The following is an 18,168-nucleotide window of genomic DNA, read 5'->3' as shown; positions in this document are numbered from 1 at the left end:
AAGAAAACTGCTGGGGGAGAGGTCAGTTGTGCCCAGCTGAGCAACAGGGTTTCATATTATCCTGCGTGATGTTTCACCGAGGACCCCAAGCAGAAGTGGGACACAAACCTTGTTATTGTTTTCCTTTAGCTGCTGTCAAGCTGGCTTACATTATTTAAATCTATAAGCCTCTGCCAATCATCTGCACTGATGTGGAATCAACCTCATCCAGTACAGTGTGTCTCCAGTAAAATACTGCTCACAGCCAGAAGCCTCTGGAATTTTCAGTGTGAGATCAGGTTGGGCGGCACTTCCTCTGCACTGACGCTCCGACAGTGCGGCACTCCCTCAGCACTGACCCTCCGACAGTGCAGCGCTCCCTCAGCACTGACTCTCCGACAGTGCAGCGCTCCCTCTGCACTGACCCTCCGATAGTGCGGCACTCCCTCTGCACTGATCCTCCGACAGTGCCCACTCCCTCAGCACTGACCCTCCGACAGTGCAGCGCTCCCTCAGCACTGACTCTCTGACAGTGCAGCGCTCCCTCTGCACTGACCCTCCGATAGTGCGGCACTCCCTCTGCACTGACCCTCCGTCAGAGCGGCACTCCCTCAGCACTGACCCTCCGACAGTGCGGCGCTCCCTCTGCACTGACCCTCCGATAGTGCGGCACTCCCTCTGCACTGATCCTCCGACAGTGCCCACTCCCTCAGCACTGACCCTCCGACAGTGCAGCGCTCCCTCAGCACTGACTCTCTGACAGTGCAGCGCTCCCTCTGCGCTGACCCTCCGATAGTGCGACACTCCCTCTGCACTGACCCTCCGACAGAGCGGCACTCCCTCAGCACTGACCCTCCGACAGTGCGGCGCTCCCTCAGTATTGACCTTCCGACAGTCCGACGCTCCCTTGGTATTGACCCTCAGACAGTGCGGCGCTCCCTCCACACTAACCCTCTGACAGTGTGGCACTCCCTCAGCACTGACCCTCCAACAGTGCGGTGCTCCCTCAGTACTGACCCTCTGATAGTGTGGCACTCCCTCAGTATTGACCCTCCGACAGTGCGGTTCTCCCTCAGTACTGACCCTCTGACAGTGTGGCACTTGATCAGCTCTGATCCTCTGACAGTGCAGCACTCCCTCAGCACTGATCCTCCGACAGTGCGGTGCTCCCTCATTACTGACCCTCTGATAGCGTGGCACTCCCTCAGCACGGACCTCCTACAGTGCTGCACTCCCTCAGTATTGGACTGTGTTACGATTCTAGCTGATATTGTTACTGGACAAGCCAGATGCAATTTGATGTCTGGCTTGATGCATCATTTTTTTTCCCTGGCTTGAACTTCTTTATTCACTAACAGGATGAGTTTGTCACTGGCCAGACAGCATTTATTGCCCATCCCTAATTGTCCAGAGGGCAGATAAGAGTCAACCACATTGCTGTGGGTCTGGAGCCACATGTAGGCCAGACCAGGTAAGGATGGCAGTTTCCTTCCCTAAGGGACATCAGTGATCCAGATGTGTTTTTCCTGACAATCAACAATGGATTTATGCTCATCACTAAATTCTTAATTCCACATATTTTTTTGAACTCAAATTCCACCATTTGCTGTGGTGGGATTCAAACCCGGGTTCCCAGAATGTTGTCAGAGGTGGGGGATTAACAGTCCAGTGATAATAGCACAAGGCCATCACAACCCCCAAACATGATGTTGCTTCATTGAAATATAAGCAACCAATGCTGTAGGTATTGCAAATGTTGTTTTAACAATAAAACATATGTTTATTATGCTGGAGAAATTGGGTTAGCCCAATTATTTGCATAAGACACAATTTCAAAGCTGTTGAAACACACAGTTAATACAATTCCATTAATCTCAATAACATTTCTTTGCAGTACTCACATCAGAGAGAATTCCCTTCTCTAACCAATCTCTTCGGATTAATTTCAATGTGACCTCAATTCCCCATCTTAAAATTTGATAACCTTTTCCTGGAGTCTCCATCCAATTAGGTTTAGACTTTCTCAGCTTCAAACAACCCTGTCAGGATATTAACCAAAAATGTCTGATCTGGAGTTTTCAAAATAAACTCCTCATACTGAGGTCATCTATTTCTTAACCATTCTAAACTATTCTCTTTCTTCAGGACCAACTGTCTTCCTTATCCACATTTAGTAAAGATTTCAGCAAACCTCAAAGGAGAAGGGCTTTCTTCAAGCTATGCATGTTCCCCTAAACCAAAGAAAAGAACAATGTCTGGATCCTTCCATCTGAAACCTATTGCATAACTGATGGCTTTCTTCATTTGGAAACTCACTGAATGAAATCAAAACATTTTGTCTCTACAGCAAATCGCATTCTGTGTTCAGAAAGAAATTACGATGCTGACAGAAATACCAACAATTTAAACATTAAAACCCTCATTGACACACACTAAACATAAATGCACTAATTCAAAATCCAAACTCTGAAATAAATGTTATTTAAAAGTATATTAATCACATACCTGACATCCCAGCTGCAATACTATCCTGAATTATGCTCTCATTGAGAAATGGGACTGGATGGACAGAACTTCTTAAGGCTTCAGAGGGCAAAGTGAAAATTTGAAAATTCTAGTAACAGTGCCATGGAAATTGAGAGGGGCTTTTTGAATGTCAGGTATTTATTGGTGTACATTTGTTTCAGTTTGAATTAGAGATTTGAATTAAGTCCATTCACAAATGATGAATTTGTTCATGTTGAAACAGAGACAATAAGACTCTTGTTTACACAAGATAGACGTATTGTTGCAGTTAACAGAAGCTGCTTTTTCCAGGTGTAAACATTTACTCTGCTCTTCCTGTAGCTGTTTCCAGACACAACACACTAATCACCTTTGAATACCCTCTGCGATCAAAAGCACTTGACAGCAGTTAATCTGTTACTGCCACTGCCGTTTGCCTATAAAAGGTGAAATGGCACACTTTGATAACAGAAAGCAGCAGCTCTTATTTTTCTCTGATTGAGAAAAATAGATTATCAAGAGTCCTGCTGCTGGAATGACATGGAGCAATGAACAAAAACAACACAATGGAATCTCTGAGATGGCAGAGAACTATTTACCGTGAGTCACCCAAGTTACACAAACAAGTTATTTCCAAGCCAGAGACTTTTCCCCAGGGCAGGATTGACTGCCACGAGGGATCATAGTTCTAAGGTAATAAAATGTGAGGCTGGATGAACACAGCAGGCCAAGCAGCATCTCAGGAGCACAAAAACTGACGTTTCGGGCCTAGACCCTTCATCAAAGAGGGGGATGGGGAGAGGGAACTGGAATAAATAGGGAGAGAGGGGGAGGCGGACCGAAGATGGAGAGTAAAGAAGATAGGTGGAGAGAGTATAGGTGGGGAGGTAGGGAGGGGATAGGTCAGTCCAGGGAAGACGGACAGGTCAAGGAGGTGGGATGAGGTTAGTAGGTAGATGGGGGTGCGGCTTGGGGTGGGAGGAAGGGATGGGTGAGAGGAAGAACCGGTTAGGGAGGCAGAGACAGGTTGGACTGGTTTTGGGATGCAGTGGGTGGGGGGGAAGAGCTGGGCAGGTTGTGTGGTGCAGTGGGGGGAGGGGGCGAACTGGGCTGGTTTAGGGATGCAGTTGGGGAAGGGGAGATTTTGAAACTGGTGAAGTCCACATTGATACCATTAGGCTGCAGGGTTCCCAGGCGGAATATGAGTTGCTGTTCCTGCAATCTTCGGGTGGCATCATTGTGGCACTGCAGGAGACCCATGATGGACATGTCATCTGAAGAATGGGAGGGGGAGTGGAAATGGTTTGCGACTGGGAGGTGCAGTTGTTTGTTGCGAACTGAGCGGAGGTGTTCTGCAAAGCGGTCTCCAAGCCTCCGCTTGGTTTCCCCAGTGTAGAGGAAGCCACACCGGGTACAATGGAGGCAGTATACCACATTGGCAGATGTGCAGGTGAACCTCTGCTTAATGTGGAATGTCATCTTGGGGCCTGGGATAGGGGTGAGGGAGGAGGTGTGGGGGCAAGTGTAGCATTTCCTGCGGTTGCAGGGGAAGGTGCCGGGTGTGGTGGGGTTGGAGGGCAGTGTGGAGCGAACAAGGGAGTCACGGACAGAGTGGTCTCTCCGGAAAGCAGACAGGGGTGGGGATGGAAAAATATCTTGGGTGGTGGGGTCAGATTGTAAATGGCGGAAGTGTCGGAGGATGATGCGTTGTATCCGGAGGTTGGTAGGGTAGTGTGTGAGAACGAGGGGGATCCTCTTTGGGCGGTTGTGGCGGGGGCAGGGTGTGAGGGATGTGTTGCTGGAAATACGGGAGACGCGGTCAAGGGCTTTCTCGATCACTGTGGGGGGAAAGTTGCGGTCCTTGAAGAACTTGGACATCTGGGATGTGCGGGAGTGGAATGTCTTATCGTGGGAGCAGATGCGGCGGAGGCGGAGGAATTGGGAATAGGGGATGGAATTTTTGCAGGAGGTTGGTATAGGGAGACACCTATACACCTGCATTCCGCATGCAGATGGCCGCAACGCCCTCTGCTTCTTACTGTCCCGCAGGCCCGACCAGTCCCCCTCCACCGACACCCTCATCCGCCTAGCTGAATTCGTCCTCACCCTCAACAACTTCTCTTTTGACTCCTCCCACTTCCTACAGACTAAGGGGGTGGCCATGGGCACCCGCATGGGCCCCAGCTATGCCTGCCTCTTTGTAGGTTACGTGGAACAGTCCCTCTTCCGCACTTACACAGGCCCCAAACCCCACCTCTTCCTCCGGTACATTGATGACTGTATTGGCGCCGCCTCTTGCTCCCCAGAGGAGCTCGAATAGTTCATCCACTTCACCAACACCTTCCACCCCAACCTTCAGTTCACCTGGGCCATCTCCAGCACATCCCTCACCTTCCTGGACCTCTCAGTCTCCATCTAGGGCAACCAGCTTGTAAATGATGTCCATTTCAAGCCCACCGACTCCCACAGCTACCTAGAATACACCTCCTCCCACCCACCCTCCTGCAAAAATTCCATCCCCTATTCCCAATTCCTCCGCCTCCGTCGCATCTGTTCCCACGATAAGACATTCCACTCCCGCACATCCCAGATGTTCAAGTTCTTCAAGGACCGCAACTTTCGCCCCACAGTGATCGAGAACGCCCTTGACTGCGTCTCCCGTATTTCCCGCAACACATCCCTCACACCCCGCCCCCGCCACAACCGCCCCAAGAGGATCCCCCTCGTTCTCACACACCACCCTACCAACCTCCGGATATAACGCATCATCCTCCGACACTTCCGCCATTTACAATCCGACCCCACCCATCCAAGACATTTTTCCGTCCCCACCCCTGTCTGCTTTCCAGAGAGACCACTCTCTCCGTGACTCCCTTGTTCGCTCCACACTGCCCTCCAACCCCACCACACCCGGCACCTTCCCCTGCAACCGCAGGAAATGCTACACTAGCCCCCACACCTCCCCCCTCACCCCTATCCCAGGCCCCAAGATGACATTCCACATTAAGCAGAGGTTCACCTGCAGATCTGCCAATGTGGTGTACTGCATCCACTGTACCCGGTGTGGCTTCCTCTACATTGGGGAAACCAAGCGGAGGCTTGGAGACCGCTTTGCAGAATACCTCCACTCGGTTCACAATAAACAACTGCACCTCCCAGTCGCAAACCATTTCCACTCCCCCTCCCATTCTTTAGATGACATGTCCATCATGGGCCTCCTGCAGTGCCACAATGATGCCACCCGAAGATTGCAGGAACAGCAACTCATATTCCGCCTGGGAACCCTGCAGCCTAATGGTATCAATGTGGACTTCACCAGTTTCAAAATCTCCCCTTCCCCAACTGCATCCCTAAACCAGCCCAGTTCGCCCCCTCCCCCCACTGTACCACACAACCAGCCCAGCTCTTCCCCCCCACCCACTGCTTCCCAAAACCAGTCCAACCTGTCTCTGCCTCCCTAACCGGTTCTGCCTCTCACCCATCCCTTCCTCCCACCCCAAGCCGCACCCCCATCTACCTACTAACCTCATCCCACCTCCTTGACCTGTCCGTCTTCCCTGGGCTGACCTATCCCCTCCCTACCTCCCCACCTATACTCTCTCCACCTATCTTCTTTACTCTCCATCTTCGGTCCGCCTCCCCCTCTCTCCCTATTTATTCCAGTTCCCTCGCCCCATCCCCCTCTCTGATGAAGGGTCTAGGCCCGAAACGTCAGCTTTTGTGCTCCTGAGATGCTGCTTGGCCTGCTGTGTTCATCCAGCCTCACATTTTATTATCTTGGAATTCTCCAGCATCTGCAGTTCCCATTATCTCTGATAGTTCTAAGGTGTTTGTAGGAAGGTATAGAGGAGACGTCAGAGGGAGGTTCTTCACCCAGAGAGTTGTGAGCGCATGGAATAGTTTACCAGTGGTAGTCGTGGAAGCGGAGTCATTAGTGACATTTAAGCGACTGCTGGACATGCACATGGACAGCAGTGAATCGAGGGGAATGTAGGTTAGGTTATTTTATGTTTGGATTAGGATTGTTCCACGGCACAACATCGTGGGCCGAAGGGCCTGTACTGTGCTGTACTTTTCTATGTTCTATGTTCTAAATGATTTTCCAATAGATTTGGTGTAATTGTCAAGCAAATACTTTGAAATTGTCCTAAAGCAGCACTGAACTCTGAAAATTAACGGAGGGAAAATTTTAACTAAAATCATTGTGCAGCTCAAATATTTCAAGAGAGACTTGAATGATTACTTTTCATCTGTTTTCTCAGGGAGACTGAATTCTGTAACCTGGATTTACTTACTGCATGTACTGATCTACATTTTAGCCTGCACTTCTTGATTCATTCTAAATCTGCATGTAGCTCTGTTCTTTAATAAATAATCTGTATGGATATGGAAATTGATTTCTTTCAAACAAAAGTATATTTCAATGATTCAGTAATCCTTGAAATACTATCCTGTTTTCTCAGCTACATAGCAAATACTCAATTGGCTTGATGGTAGGAAGCAGAGAGTAATAGTGGAAGGGTGATTGTCAGACTGGAGGCCTATGACTAGTGGTGTGCCTCAGAGGTCAGTGCTGGGCCCATTGTTATTTGTTATCTGTATCAATGATTTGGATGAGAATGTACAAGGCATGACTTAGTAAGATTGCAGATGACACTAAAAGAAGTAGTATTGTGGACAGTGAGGAATGTTATCAGAAATTGGAGCAGGATCTTGATCAGCTGGGGAAGTGGGCTGAAAAATGGCAAATGGAGTTTAATTTAGATAAGTGTGAGGTGTTTCATCTTGGAAAGTCAAATCAAGGTAGTTATTTCATGGTGAATGGTAGAGCCTTAAGGAGTGCAGTGGAACAGAGGGACTATGGAGTTCAGGTGCACGGTTCTCTGAATGTAGTCACAGGTAGACTGGGCAGTGAAGAAGGCCTTTGGCACATTGGCCTTCATCAGACAGGGCACTGAGTGTAGGAGTTGGAAAGTTATGTTGCAGCTGTACAGGACGTTGGTGAGGCTGCATGTGGAGTGTTGTGTTCAGTTTTGATCACCTTGCTATAGGAAGGATGTTATTAAACTGGAAAGAGTGCAGTAGAAATTTATAAGGATGTTGTCAGGACTTGAGGGCCTGGGTTATAGGGAGAGGTTGGACAAGCTAGGACATTTTTCTTTCGAGCGTAGGAGACTGAGGGGGAACTGATAGAAGTGTATAAGGTTATGAGAGGCAATGGATAAGTTGAATGCACTCAGTCTTTTTCCCAGGGTCAGGGATTCGAGGACTAGACAGCATCAGTTTAAGGTAAGAGGGGAAAGAATACATGGCAACCTGAGGGGCAACTTTTTTACACAGAGGGAATGAGCTTTCAGCAGAAGTGGTTAAGGTGCATACATTAACAACATTTAAAAGGCATTAAGATGACTATTTGGATAGGAAAGATTTCAAAGGATATAGGCCAGGTGAAGGCAAGTGGGGTTAGTGTGGATGGATATTTTGGTCAGCATGGACCAGTTTGGGCTGAACAGCCCATATCTGTGCTGTAAGAACCTATGACTTGATGAATCTAAGAATGTGATACAAGCTACAGGTACATGGCAAAACTTTCAGAATATGAACACTGAACAATTTCAAAAATATGATTGCTTTTTAATGAGCATATTTTAAAAATCACTATTATCTATAGCAGATGGAATGATTGGCCAATCAGATGCTGAAATACTTTTCAACTGCTTATAAATTGACAATGCAGTTTTATTTTATAATAAAGCATTTGTTCAAAAAACATATTTTAGCCAGTCTCAAAATGGTTAGATTAAACACATTTTCAGAGATGGCGAGTAACATAAGGAGTTGGTGAAGAAACTGGATAAGTAAAAGCAGTCTATGAACACTCAATCCTGATAGACATTGTTCGTAAATCGCAGTAAAACGTGCACATCACAATGACCACATTAAAAATCCTCTTTACTTTTCTGTGAGTGAAACGGGCTTTTTCCCACAGTAGGGCTGAGAACAGTTAAAGGTGATGACGGCAGTTAAGAGACAAGTGAAAGACCCAAAGATGCTCGGTACAGGGAGTGGGGAAAGGGATCAGTCTCAAACCATGATTACTTCAAGGTATAAAGAGATCTCTATCAATTGTGTCAATGGGCTGTACAGCAGATGGAGTTTAATTTGGATAAATGTGAGTTATTGCATTTTGATAAACCAAACAAGGGTAGGACTTATGTAATGAATTGTAAGACCCTAGGGGTGCAGACACATAATTCTTTGAAATTTGTGTCACACGTAGACAGGGTGTTTCAAAGGTATTTATGCTTGTTTTTGTTGTTCAGATCTCAAGTAGAGGAGGTGAGGCATCATGTTGGTGTCATATAGGATGTTGGTGGGTCCTCTTCTGGAGTACTGTCTGCAGTTCAGAACAACCTGTTATAGGAAGGATATTGTTAAACTAGAGAGGGTTCAGTAAAGATTTGCCTGGATTTTGCTGGGAATGGAGGGCTTGAGTTATAAAGATAGGCTGGGACTTTTTCACTGGCCAGTGGCAGGTTGAGGGGTGACCTTATTGAAGTTTTTAAAATCATGAGGGACATGGATGGGAAGAATAACAAGGATCTTTACCTTAGGGTGGGGCAAGTTAAAAACTGGGGGGCATATTTTTAACAGGAGAGGAGAAAGATTTAAAAAAGACATGAGGGCCAACATTTTTAAACAGAGTTATTCACGTAGGTACAGTCATAACATTTAAAAGACATTTAGATAAATTAATGGATTGGAAGCGTTTGGAAGGATAAGGGCCAAGCACAGGCAAGTAGGACTAGTTTAGTTTGGGAACATAAAAACATGTGAATAAAGTCCTAACCTATGTTTATGACTCAGAAGTAATAAGGAGAGGCTGGATAGGCTGGGACATTTTCCCTGGAGCGTAGCAGGTTGAGGGGTGACCTTATACAGGTTTATAAAATCATAAGGGGCATAGATAAGGTGAATAGCCGAGGTCTTTCTCCTAGGACCACGAAGTCCAAAATGAAAGGGTATAGATCAAAGAACGTAGGACAGTGCAGCACAGAACAGACCCTTCGGCCCATGATGTTGTGACGACCTATTATCTTCCTAAGATCAATCTACCCTGCATACCTTACATTTTACTATCCTAAATGGTTCAAGGTGAGAGAGGAATGATTTAAAATGGAGCTGAGATGCATTTTTTTCGCACAGAGGATGGTGAATATATGGACCAAAATGCCAGAATAAGTGGTGGAGGCCGGTACAATTGCAATAGTGAAAAGGCATTTGAGCAGGTGCATGGATAGGAAGGCTTGAGAGGGTAACGGGCCAAACATTGGCAAATGGAACCAGTTCAGTCTAGGAAAGCTGGTCGGCATGGGTAAGTTGGGCTGAAAGGTCTGTGTATGACTTCACTGAAACTGGATCAAGGAAAAAAAAAGCAGAAATTAGTGGAAAAACTCAGGTGGCCTGACAGCATCTGTAGAGAGAAAGCAAAGTTAATGTTTCATGTCCAGTGACATTTTTCAGAAATGGAAGAGGAGAAGGAACAGGTCAGAGCTCCTGGCTCTAACAGATGTCCTGTGAAGGAGAAATTAAATACCTCCGTCAGCCTCTCAACCACTCTACTGAGTCCCATTGGGTTTGGTACAATCCAGGTTTCCCGAGATTTTTTGTAGGAATAGAATTGTGTATCCAATGGCTCCATGAAGTCAGAACCCATTCTTAATAAGATATGTCCAGCCCACCAGCACAGAGCAGCACTCCCATGTCCAGAAACAGGAACATAACTCTAAACACCCACACCTTTTCCACACCATATTAATCATCCCATGCGTTCCCTCTCCCCTTACAAAAATACCTGCACCCATTTAAAATCAAACGCTTTTCATTTTGAAATAAAGAGAGGAGACTGAACAGCACCATTTGTTGCTTTCCATGAAGAATTGTAGAGAAATCTGAAAAAGTTATTTGATGCTTATGAGCTCACCATTTGAATTATGGTGCTTGGAGTAAATTAAGTTGTGCCGGCTTCCTTTCTTTCAGAGATAGCTGTGTGTTTTTATAATTACCATTGTTCTTGTTTTCTTATTTCAGATTTACTGGCCAGCTACAAAAAGTCAAATTGAAGGATGCAGAATAAAAGGCAAAGACTCAATGGTATGTAATGTTCCCAGCTGATGTTATTACTGAAAGAGTCAAATCTCAGTCTAAAATCTGGTTTGTTTTTGTTTAATTTAACAAAGTTATCTTTAGCTAAACCGTGAGTACACATTGCTGAAGTTACAGTTTTAATAACAAAACAGATGTTTATTAAATAAAAGAAATGAAAGTAAAACAGAACAAACCAAACAATTTGTACATAAGTGATAATGGGAACTGCAGATGCTGGAGAATCTAAGATAATAAAATGTGAGGCTGGATGAACACAGCAGGCTCAGCAGCATCTCAGGAGCACAAAAGCTGACGCTTCGGGCCTAGACCCTTCATCAGAGAGTGGGATGGGGTGAGGGTTCTGGAATAAATAGGGAGAGAGGGGGAGGCGGACCGAAGATGGAGAGAAAAGAAGATAGGTGGAGAGGAGAGTATAGGTGGGGAGGTAGGGAGGGGATAGGTCAGTCCAGGGAAGACGGACATGTCAAGGAGGTGGGATGAGGTTAGTAGGTAGGAGATGGAGGTGCAGCTTGGGGTGGGAGGAAGGGATGGGTGAGAGGAAGAACAGGTTCGGGAGGCAGAGACAGGTTGGACTGGTTTTGGGATGCAGTGGTGGAGGGGAAGAGCTGGGCTGGTTGTGTGGTGCAGTAGGGGGAGGGGACGAACTGGGCTGGTATTGGGATGCGGTGGGGGAAGGGGAGATTTTGAAGCTGGTGAAGTCCACATTGATACCATTGGGCTGCAGGGTTCCCAAGCGGAATATGAGTTGCTGTTCCTGTAACCTTCCGGTGGCATCATTGTGGCATTGCAGGAGGCCCATGATGGACATCTGCCATCTGCCAATGTGGTATGCTGTATCCATTGTACCCGGTGTGGCTTCCTCTACATTGGGGAAACCAAGCGGAGGCTTGGGGACCGCTTTGCAGAACACCTCCACTCGGTTCGCAATAAACAACTGCACCTCCCAGTCGCGAATCATTTCCACTCCCCCTCCCATTCCTTAGACGACATGTCCTGAGATGCTGCTGGGCCTGCTGTGTTCATCCAGCCTCACATTTTATTGTCAATTTGTACGTAACATAGTTTTTTATATTTCAAAGCACAAGGTAGAACAAAATCCATCTATTTCAACACCATCATTTTTTAGGACTAGAATATCTGAGACAGTTTCCTTCTCTCTCAAATCTATAGTTAAGAATTAATTGTGTCTTCCAGTTCCTGCATTTATATTGTTTAATAGTCTTTTCCTTGATTATTCACACAACTAAGTTTAGACCTATTTAGCTTCAAGTATAACCTTTAAGATTTTAATCCAAGATTATTGGCCAGGAATTTTCCTGAAACCCTTACATTGAGGCAACAATTTTTAATAGCTGCTCTAATCCAACACCTTTCTCCACAAGATACTTTTCTTACATCTGGCCTCAGTCAGGCCTTCCCATTAAAAACCCAGATTTTTTGAACCCAAAGGATTAAATTCCCAGTTTCTTTCTCAGCAGAAATCAATTACTGATTCTTCTAAAACTGAAGCAGCTGATTGTTTTCAACATTTGCTCTCTGCGATTGTAACCTTCTCACAGCACAAATAAATTCCCATTATCACTCCAGAAAGGCCCTCATCACCTGGTTTCCAACACAAACTTGTTTAAAATCATGGCTCCAGAAATTCTGTCGGGTTAATTATGACACCCCTTCTTACTCACAGACCAAAACCAAATGACAGTTTTTTTAAAACCCCAAACTCTATGATAAATGAAATTAATTTCTATAAATCACACAACTGATCACAAAGTTCAAATATTCAGTCACCCTACAAGCTTATTGAATAGAAATTAAATAAATGTTAAAGCAAGTAGAAGCTTAAACAATTTGATAAATGAGATGGTATTATTTTCAAAAAGTATGGAACAGTTAGTTAGACTAGTATGCTCACAAATCATCATGGTTTTAGTAAAACAAAACAAAGAACTCCTCCGGATACAACGCATCATCCTCCGACACTTCCGCCATCTACAATCCGACCCCACCACCCAACACATTTTTCCATCCCCACCCCTGTCTGGTTTCCGGAGAGACCACTCTCTCCGTGACTCCCTTGTTCGCTCCACACTGCCCTCCAACCCCACCACACCCGGCACCTTCCCCTGCAACCGCAGGAAATGCTACACTTTCCCCCACACCTCGCCCCTCACCCCTATCCCAGGCCCCAAGATGACATTCCACATTAAGCAGATGTTCACCTGCACATCTGCCAATGTGGTATACTGCATCCACTGAACCCGGTGTGGCTTCCTCTACTTTGGGGAAACCAAGCGGAGGCTTGGGGACCGCTTTGCAGAACATCTCCGCTCGGTTCGCAATAAACAACTGCACCTCCCAGTCGCAAACCGTTTCCACTCCCCCTCCCATTCTTTAGATGACATGTCCATCATGGGCCTCCTGCAGTGCCACAATGATGCCACCCGAAGGTTGCAGGAGCAGCAGCTCATATTCTGCTTGGGAACCCTGCAGCCCAATGGTATCAATGTGGACTATACCAACTTCAAAATCTCCCCTTCCCCCACCGCATCCCTAAACCAGCCCAGTTCATCCCCTCCCCCCACTGCACCACACAACCAGCCCAGCTCTTCCCCTCCACCCACTGCATCCCAAAACCAGCCCAACCTGTCTCTGCCTCCCAAACCTGTTCTTCCTCTCACCCATCCCTTCCTCCCACCCCAAGCCGCACCTCCATCTCCCACCTACTAACCTCATCCCACCTCCTTGACCTGTCCGTCTTCCCTGGACTGACCTATCCCCTCCCTACCTCCCCACCTATACTCTCCTCTCCAACTATCTTCTTTTCTCTCCATCTTCGGTCCGCCTCCCCCTCTCTCCCTATTTATTCCAGAACTCTCACCCCATCCCCCTCTCTGATGAAGGGTCTAGGCCCGAAACGTCAGCTTTTGTGCTCCTGAGATGCTGCTTGGCCTGCTGTGTTCATCCAGCCTCACATTTTATTATCAAAGAACTGGGAATGTTGGAGATCTGAAACAAAGACAGAAAGTGCTGGAGAAACTTAGCAGGCCTAGCAGCATCTGTGGAGAGAATAACAGTGTAGCCTTTCGATTTTAGTTCACCCTTCTTCATTAAAGTTCAAGCCCAATAACTCTGCTTTAGAGTCAGTTCTGAAGACTTTATATCAAACTCAAAATATTAATATTGTTTTTCTTCCCACAACATGCTGCCAGACCAGCTGAGTTTCTCCAGTGATTATCCTTTTTTTTAAGAATTCTTGCATTTGCAGTGTTTTGTTTTTTTAACCAATGGTTGAAATGAGTTATTGAAGTTTAAAAACAGTGTAATGTTTAAATTTTTTTGTTAGATAGCCTTTCTTGACTGGGTTTTTGGCTTGGAGGAAATCTTTCAGTGCAGTGTGTCTTCAGGCAGACAACCCACTTCAACAACAAACATTTACCAGCTTTTAGGTTTTGTTTTATTGTTTTATTGAAAATAATTCAGAAGAGTCTACAGTGAGATGTTTTCAACAAAAACTGAAACAAAATGCTTTTGATCAGATAATTTTAGATTTCACTGGAAAGTCAAAGCAAGGTCCCAAATACTAAACTGAGAGTATCCTACTGTTTTCTTGATTTTGTAAGCCTGTACTTTTACAGTATTTGAAACTTATTTTATTTTTTTAATTTCAGAATTTATTTAGATTTAATCCAAGTTTTGATCATTTTTCTTCACTGAACTATCGGGTTAATCAGATATAACTTTAAAGTTCCCAGTCTAAAGAAGTCCACTTAAGATTATTCATATAATATAAAGCAGTAAACAAATCTTTTTGCTTGATAATGATTCTCTATTTTAGTTATTACTTGTTATGTTAAATTATTGAGAATCGGCAGTGTTGGTGTTACATTTTCTCAGTGCATGGGTCGAATGATAACATTGATGACTCCCATGGCAACTCTCTGTAGACCACTGTGCCACCAGCTCCATTTGAATAGGCTATGAGACAGGCACCCTTACTTTGGCACAAAGCCTTAAGTTTTGGGAAGAGGTTCCATGCAGGATCAACAAGGCTGTGTTTCTCATTGATAGTCCAATTGCTTGGTCAATGGGTAGTTTGTCTGGTTCCATTCTTTTTATCAGATTTTGCTGCAGTGTGTTAAACCAGGGCCTCTCACTCCTGACCTCATTACAGTCTTGGTTGAAACATGACCAAAAAGAGCTGAACCTTACTGGTGAGGTGGAGGGATAGGCTTTGATATCAAGGCCACAGTTAACTGATTGTGGCATCAAGGAATCCTGGAAAAACTGGAATCAAAAGGAGTCAGGGCAAAATTCTCCAGTGGTTGGAGTCATACCTGGCACATGTGGATGTTGGAGGCCAGCCATCACAGCTCCAGGACATCTCTGCAAGATTTCCTCAGGTTTTCTGAGGTCCAACTATCTTCAGCTGCTTCATCAATGATCCATCATAAAATCATAAGTGGGGATGTTCACCAATGATTTCACAAAGTCCAACGCCATTCACAGCTCTTCAGATACTGAAGCAGCACACATCCAAATGCAGGAACCGGACAATATCGAGGCTTGGACTGACAAGTAGCAGGTAACATTCACACCAGTCAATGACCATCTCCAATGAGAGACAGTCCACCCATTGCCCCTTCACATTGAATGTTGTTACATAGAACATTACAGCACAGTACAGGCCCTTCGGCCCTCGATGTTGTGCTGACATGTCATACCGATCTGAAGCCCATCTAACCTACACTATTCCATGTACGTCCGGATGCTTATCAAGTGACGACTTAAATGTACCTAAAGTTGGCGAATATACTACCTTTGCAGGCAAAGCATTCCATTCCCTTATTACTCTCTGAGTAAAGAAACCACCTCTGACATCTGTCCTATATCTTTCAACCCTCAATTTAAAACTATGCCCCCTTGTACTCGCCGTCACCATTCTAGGAAGTAGGCTCTCCCTATCCACCCTATCTAACCCTCTGATTATTTTATATGTTTCAATTAAGTCACCTCTCAATCTTCTTCTCTCTAATGAAAACAGCCTCAAGCCCCTCAGCCTTTCCTCTTAAGACCTTCCCTCCATACCAGGCAACATCCTAGTAAATCTCCTATGTACCCTTTCCAAAGCTTTCACATCCTTCTTATAATGCGGCAACCAGAACTGGATGCAATACTCCAAGTGCGGCCGCACCAGAATTTTGTACAGCTGCAGCATAACCTCTTGGTTCTGGAACTCAATCCCTCTATTAATAAAAGCTAAAACACTGTATGCCTTCTTAACAGCCCTGTCAACCTTGGGGGGCAACTTTCAAGGTTCTGTGTACATGGACGCCGAGATCTTTCTGCTCATCTACACTACCAAGATTCTTACCATTAGCCCTGTACTTTGCCTTCCAGTTACTCCTACTAAAGTGCATCACCTCATATTTGTCTGCATTAAACTCCATTTGCCACCTCTCAGCACAACTCTGCAGCTTATCTATGTCTCTCTGCAACATACAGCATCCTTCGTCGCTATCCACAACTCCACCGATCTTAGTGTCGTCTGCAAATTTACTAACGCATCCTTCTACGCCCTCATCCAGGTCATTTATAAAAATGACAAACAGCAGTGGACCCAAACCGACCCTTGCGGTACACCACTAGTAACTGGTCTCCAGGATGAACATTTCCCATCAACTACCACCCTCTGTCTTCTTTCAGCAAGCCAATTTCCGATCCAAACTGCTATATCTCCCACAGTCCCATTCCTCCGCATTTTGTACAATAGCCTACTGTGGGGAACCTTATTGAACAGCTTGCTGAAATCCATATACACCACGTCAACCGGTTTACTCTCAATTACCTGTTTGGTCACCTACTCAAAGGACTCAAGAAGGTTTGTGAGGCAGGATCTTCCCTTCACAAAACCGTGCTGACTATCCCTAATCAATTTATTCTTTTCTAGATGATTATAAATCCTATCCCTTATAAACTTTTCCAACACTTTACCAACTACTGAGGTAAGGCTCACTGGTCTATAATTACCAGGGTTGTCTCTACTCCCCTTCTTGAACAGGGGAACCACATTTGCTATCCCCAGTCATCTGGCGCTATTCCTGTAGACAATGACGAGTTAAAGATCAATGCCAAAGGCTCGGCAATCTCCTCTCTGGCTTCCCAGAGGATCCGAGGATAAATCCCATCCCGCCGAGGGGACTCATCTATCTTCACCCTCTGTAGGATTTCTAATACCTCCTCCTTGTGAACCTCAATCCCACCTAGTCTAGTAGCCTGTATCTCAGTATTCTCCTCGACAACGTTGTCGTTTTCTAGAGTGAATACTGTTGAAAAATATTCATTTAGCGCTTCCCCTATCTCCTCTGACTCCACACACAACTTCCTACTAGTATCCTTGATTGGCCCTGATCTTACTTTTGTCATTCTTTTATTCTTTAAATACCTATAGAAAGCCTTAGGGTTTACCCTGATCCTGTCCACCAACAACTTCTCATATCTCCTCCTGGCTCTTCTGAGCTCTCTCTTTAGGTCTTTCCTGGCTACCTCGTAGCCCCCAAGTGCCCTAACTGAGCCTTCACATCTTATCCTAACATAAGCCTTCTTCTTCTTCTTGACCAGAGATTCCACACCTTCGTAAACCACGGCTCCCATGCTCTACAGCTTCCTCCCTGCCTGACAGGTACATTCTTATCTGAGACACACAAGATCTTTTCCTTGAATAGGCTCCACATTTCTAATGTGCCCATCCCCTGCAGTTTCCTTCCCCATCCTATGCTCCCTAAATCTTGCCTAATTTCATCGTAATTGCCTTTCCCCCAGCCAGAACTCTTTCCCAGTGGTATACACCTATCTCTTTCCATCACTAAAGTAAACATAACAGAATTGCGATCGCTATCACCAAAGTGCTCACCTACTTCCAAATCTAACACCTGCGATGCCATGTGTTCAACTCTTCTCTCTCCCTATTCCTCGCCTCACTAGCACGTGGCACAGGCAACAAACCAGAGACAACAACTCTGTTCGTCCTAGCTCTCAGCTTCCATCCTAGCTCCCTGAATTTCTGCCTTAAATCCCCATCTCGCTTCCTACCTATGTCGTTGGTGCCAATGTGGACCATGACTTTGGGCTGCTCCCCCTCCCCCTGAAGGATCCCAAAAACACGATCAGAGACATCACACACCCTGGCACCTGGGAGGCAATACACCAACCGTGAGTCTCTCTCGTCCCCACTGAACCTCCTATCTGTCCCCCTAACTATGGAGTCCCCAATGACTAATGCTCTGCTCCTCTTCCCCCTTCCCTTCTGAGCAGCAGGGACAGACTCTGTGCCAGAGGCCCGTGCCCCACTGCTTTCCCCTGGTAAGTTGTCCCCCCCAACAGTATCCAAAACGGTGTACTTATTGTTGAGGGGAATGGCCACAGAGGATCCCTGCACTGCCTGCCGGTTCCCTTTCCATCCCCTGACCGTAACCCATCTGCCTTTTTCTTGTACCTAAGGAGTGACTACCTCCCTGT

The 18,168-nt window shown here is 45.8% G+C and overlaps 1 protein-coding gene across 2 annotated transcripts in view; it reads left to right on the top strand.

Moving 5' to 3' along the window:
* Window positions 1-18,168, top strand: part of LOC125463445 (semaphorin-3E-like) — a 262,044-nt gene that overhangs the window by 111,229 nt on the left and 132,647 nt on the right. For both annotated transcript variants that reach the window (XM_048554709.2, XM_048554708.2), the window contains exon 3: window positions 10,576-10,638. In XM_048554709.2, the coding sequence (XP_048410666.1) occupies window positions 10,576-10,638 (63 nt within the window). The remainder of the gene's footprint in view (window positions 1-10,575; window positions 10,639-18,168) is intronic.

This window comes from Stegostoma tigrinum, chromosome 25 (genome assembly GCF_030684315.1).
Source record: "Stegostoma tigrinum isolate sSteTig4 chromosome 25, sSteTig4.hap1, whole genome shotgun sequence".
Taxonomy (NCBI): Eukaryota; Metazoa; Chordata; class Chondrichthyes; order Orectolobiformes; family Stegostomatidae; genus Stegostoma; species Stegostoma tigrinum.
The sequence above is the reverse complement of the archived record's forward strand: the minus strand, read 5'-3'. Positions and strand labels throughout refer to the sequence as shown.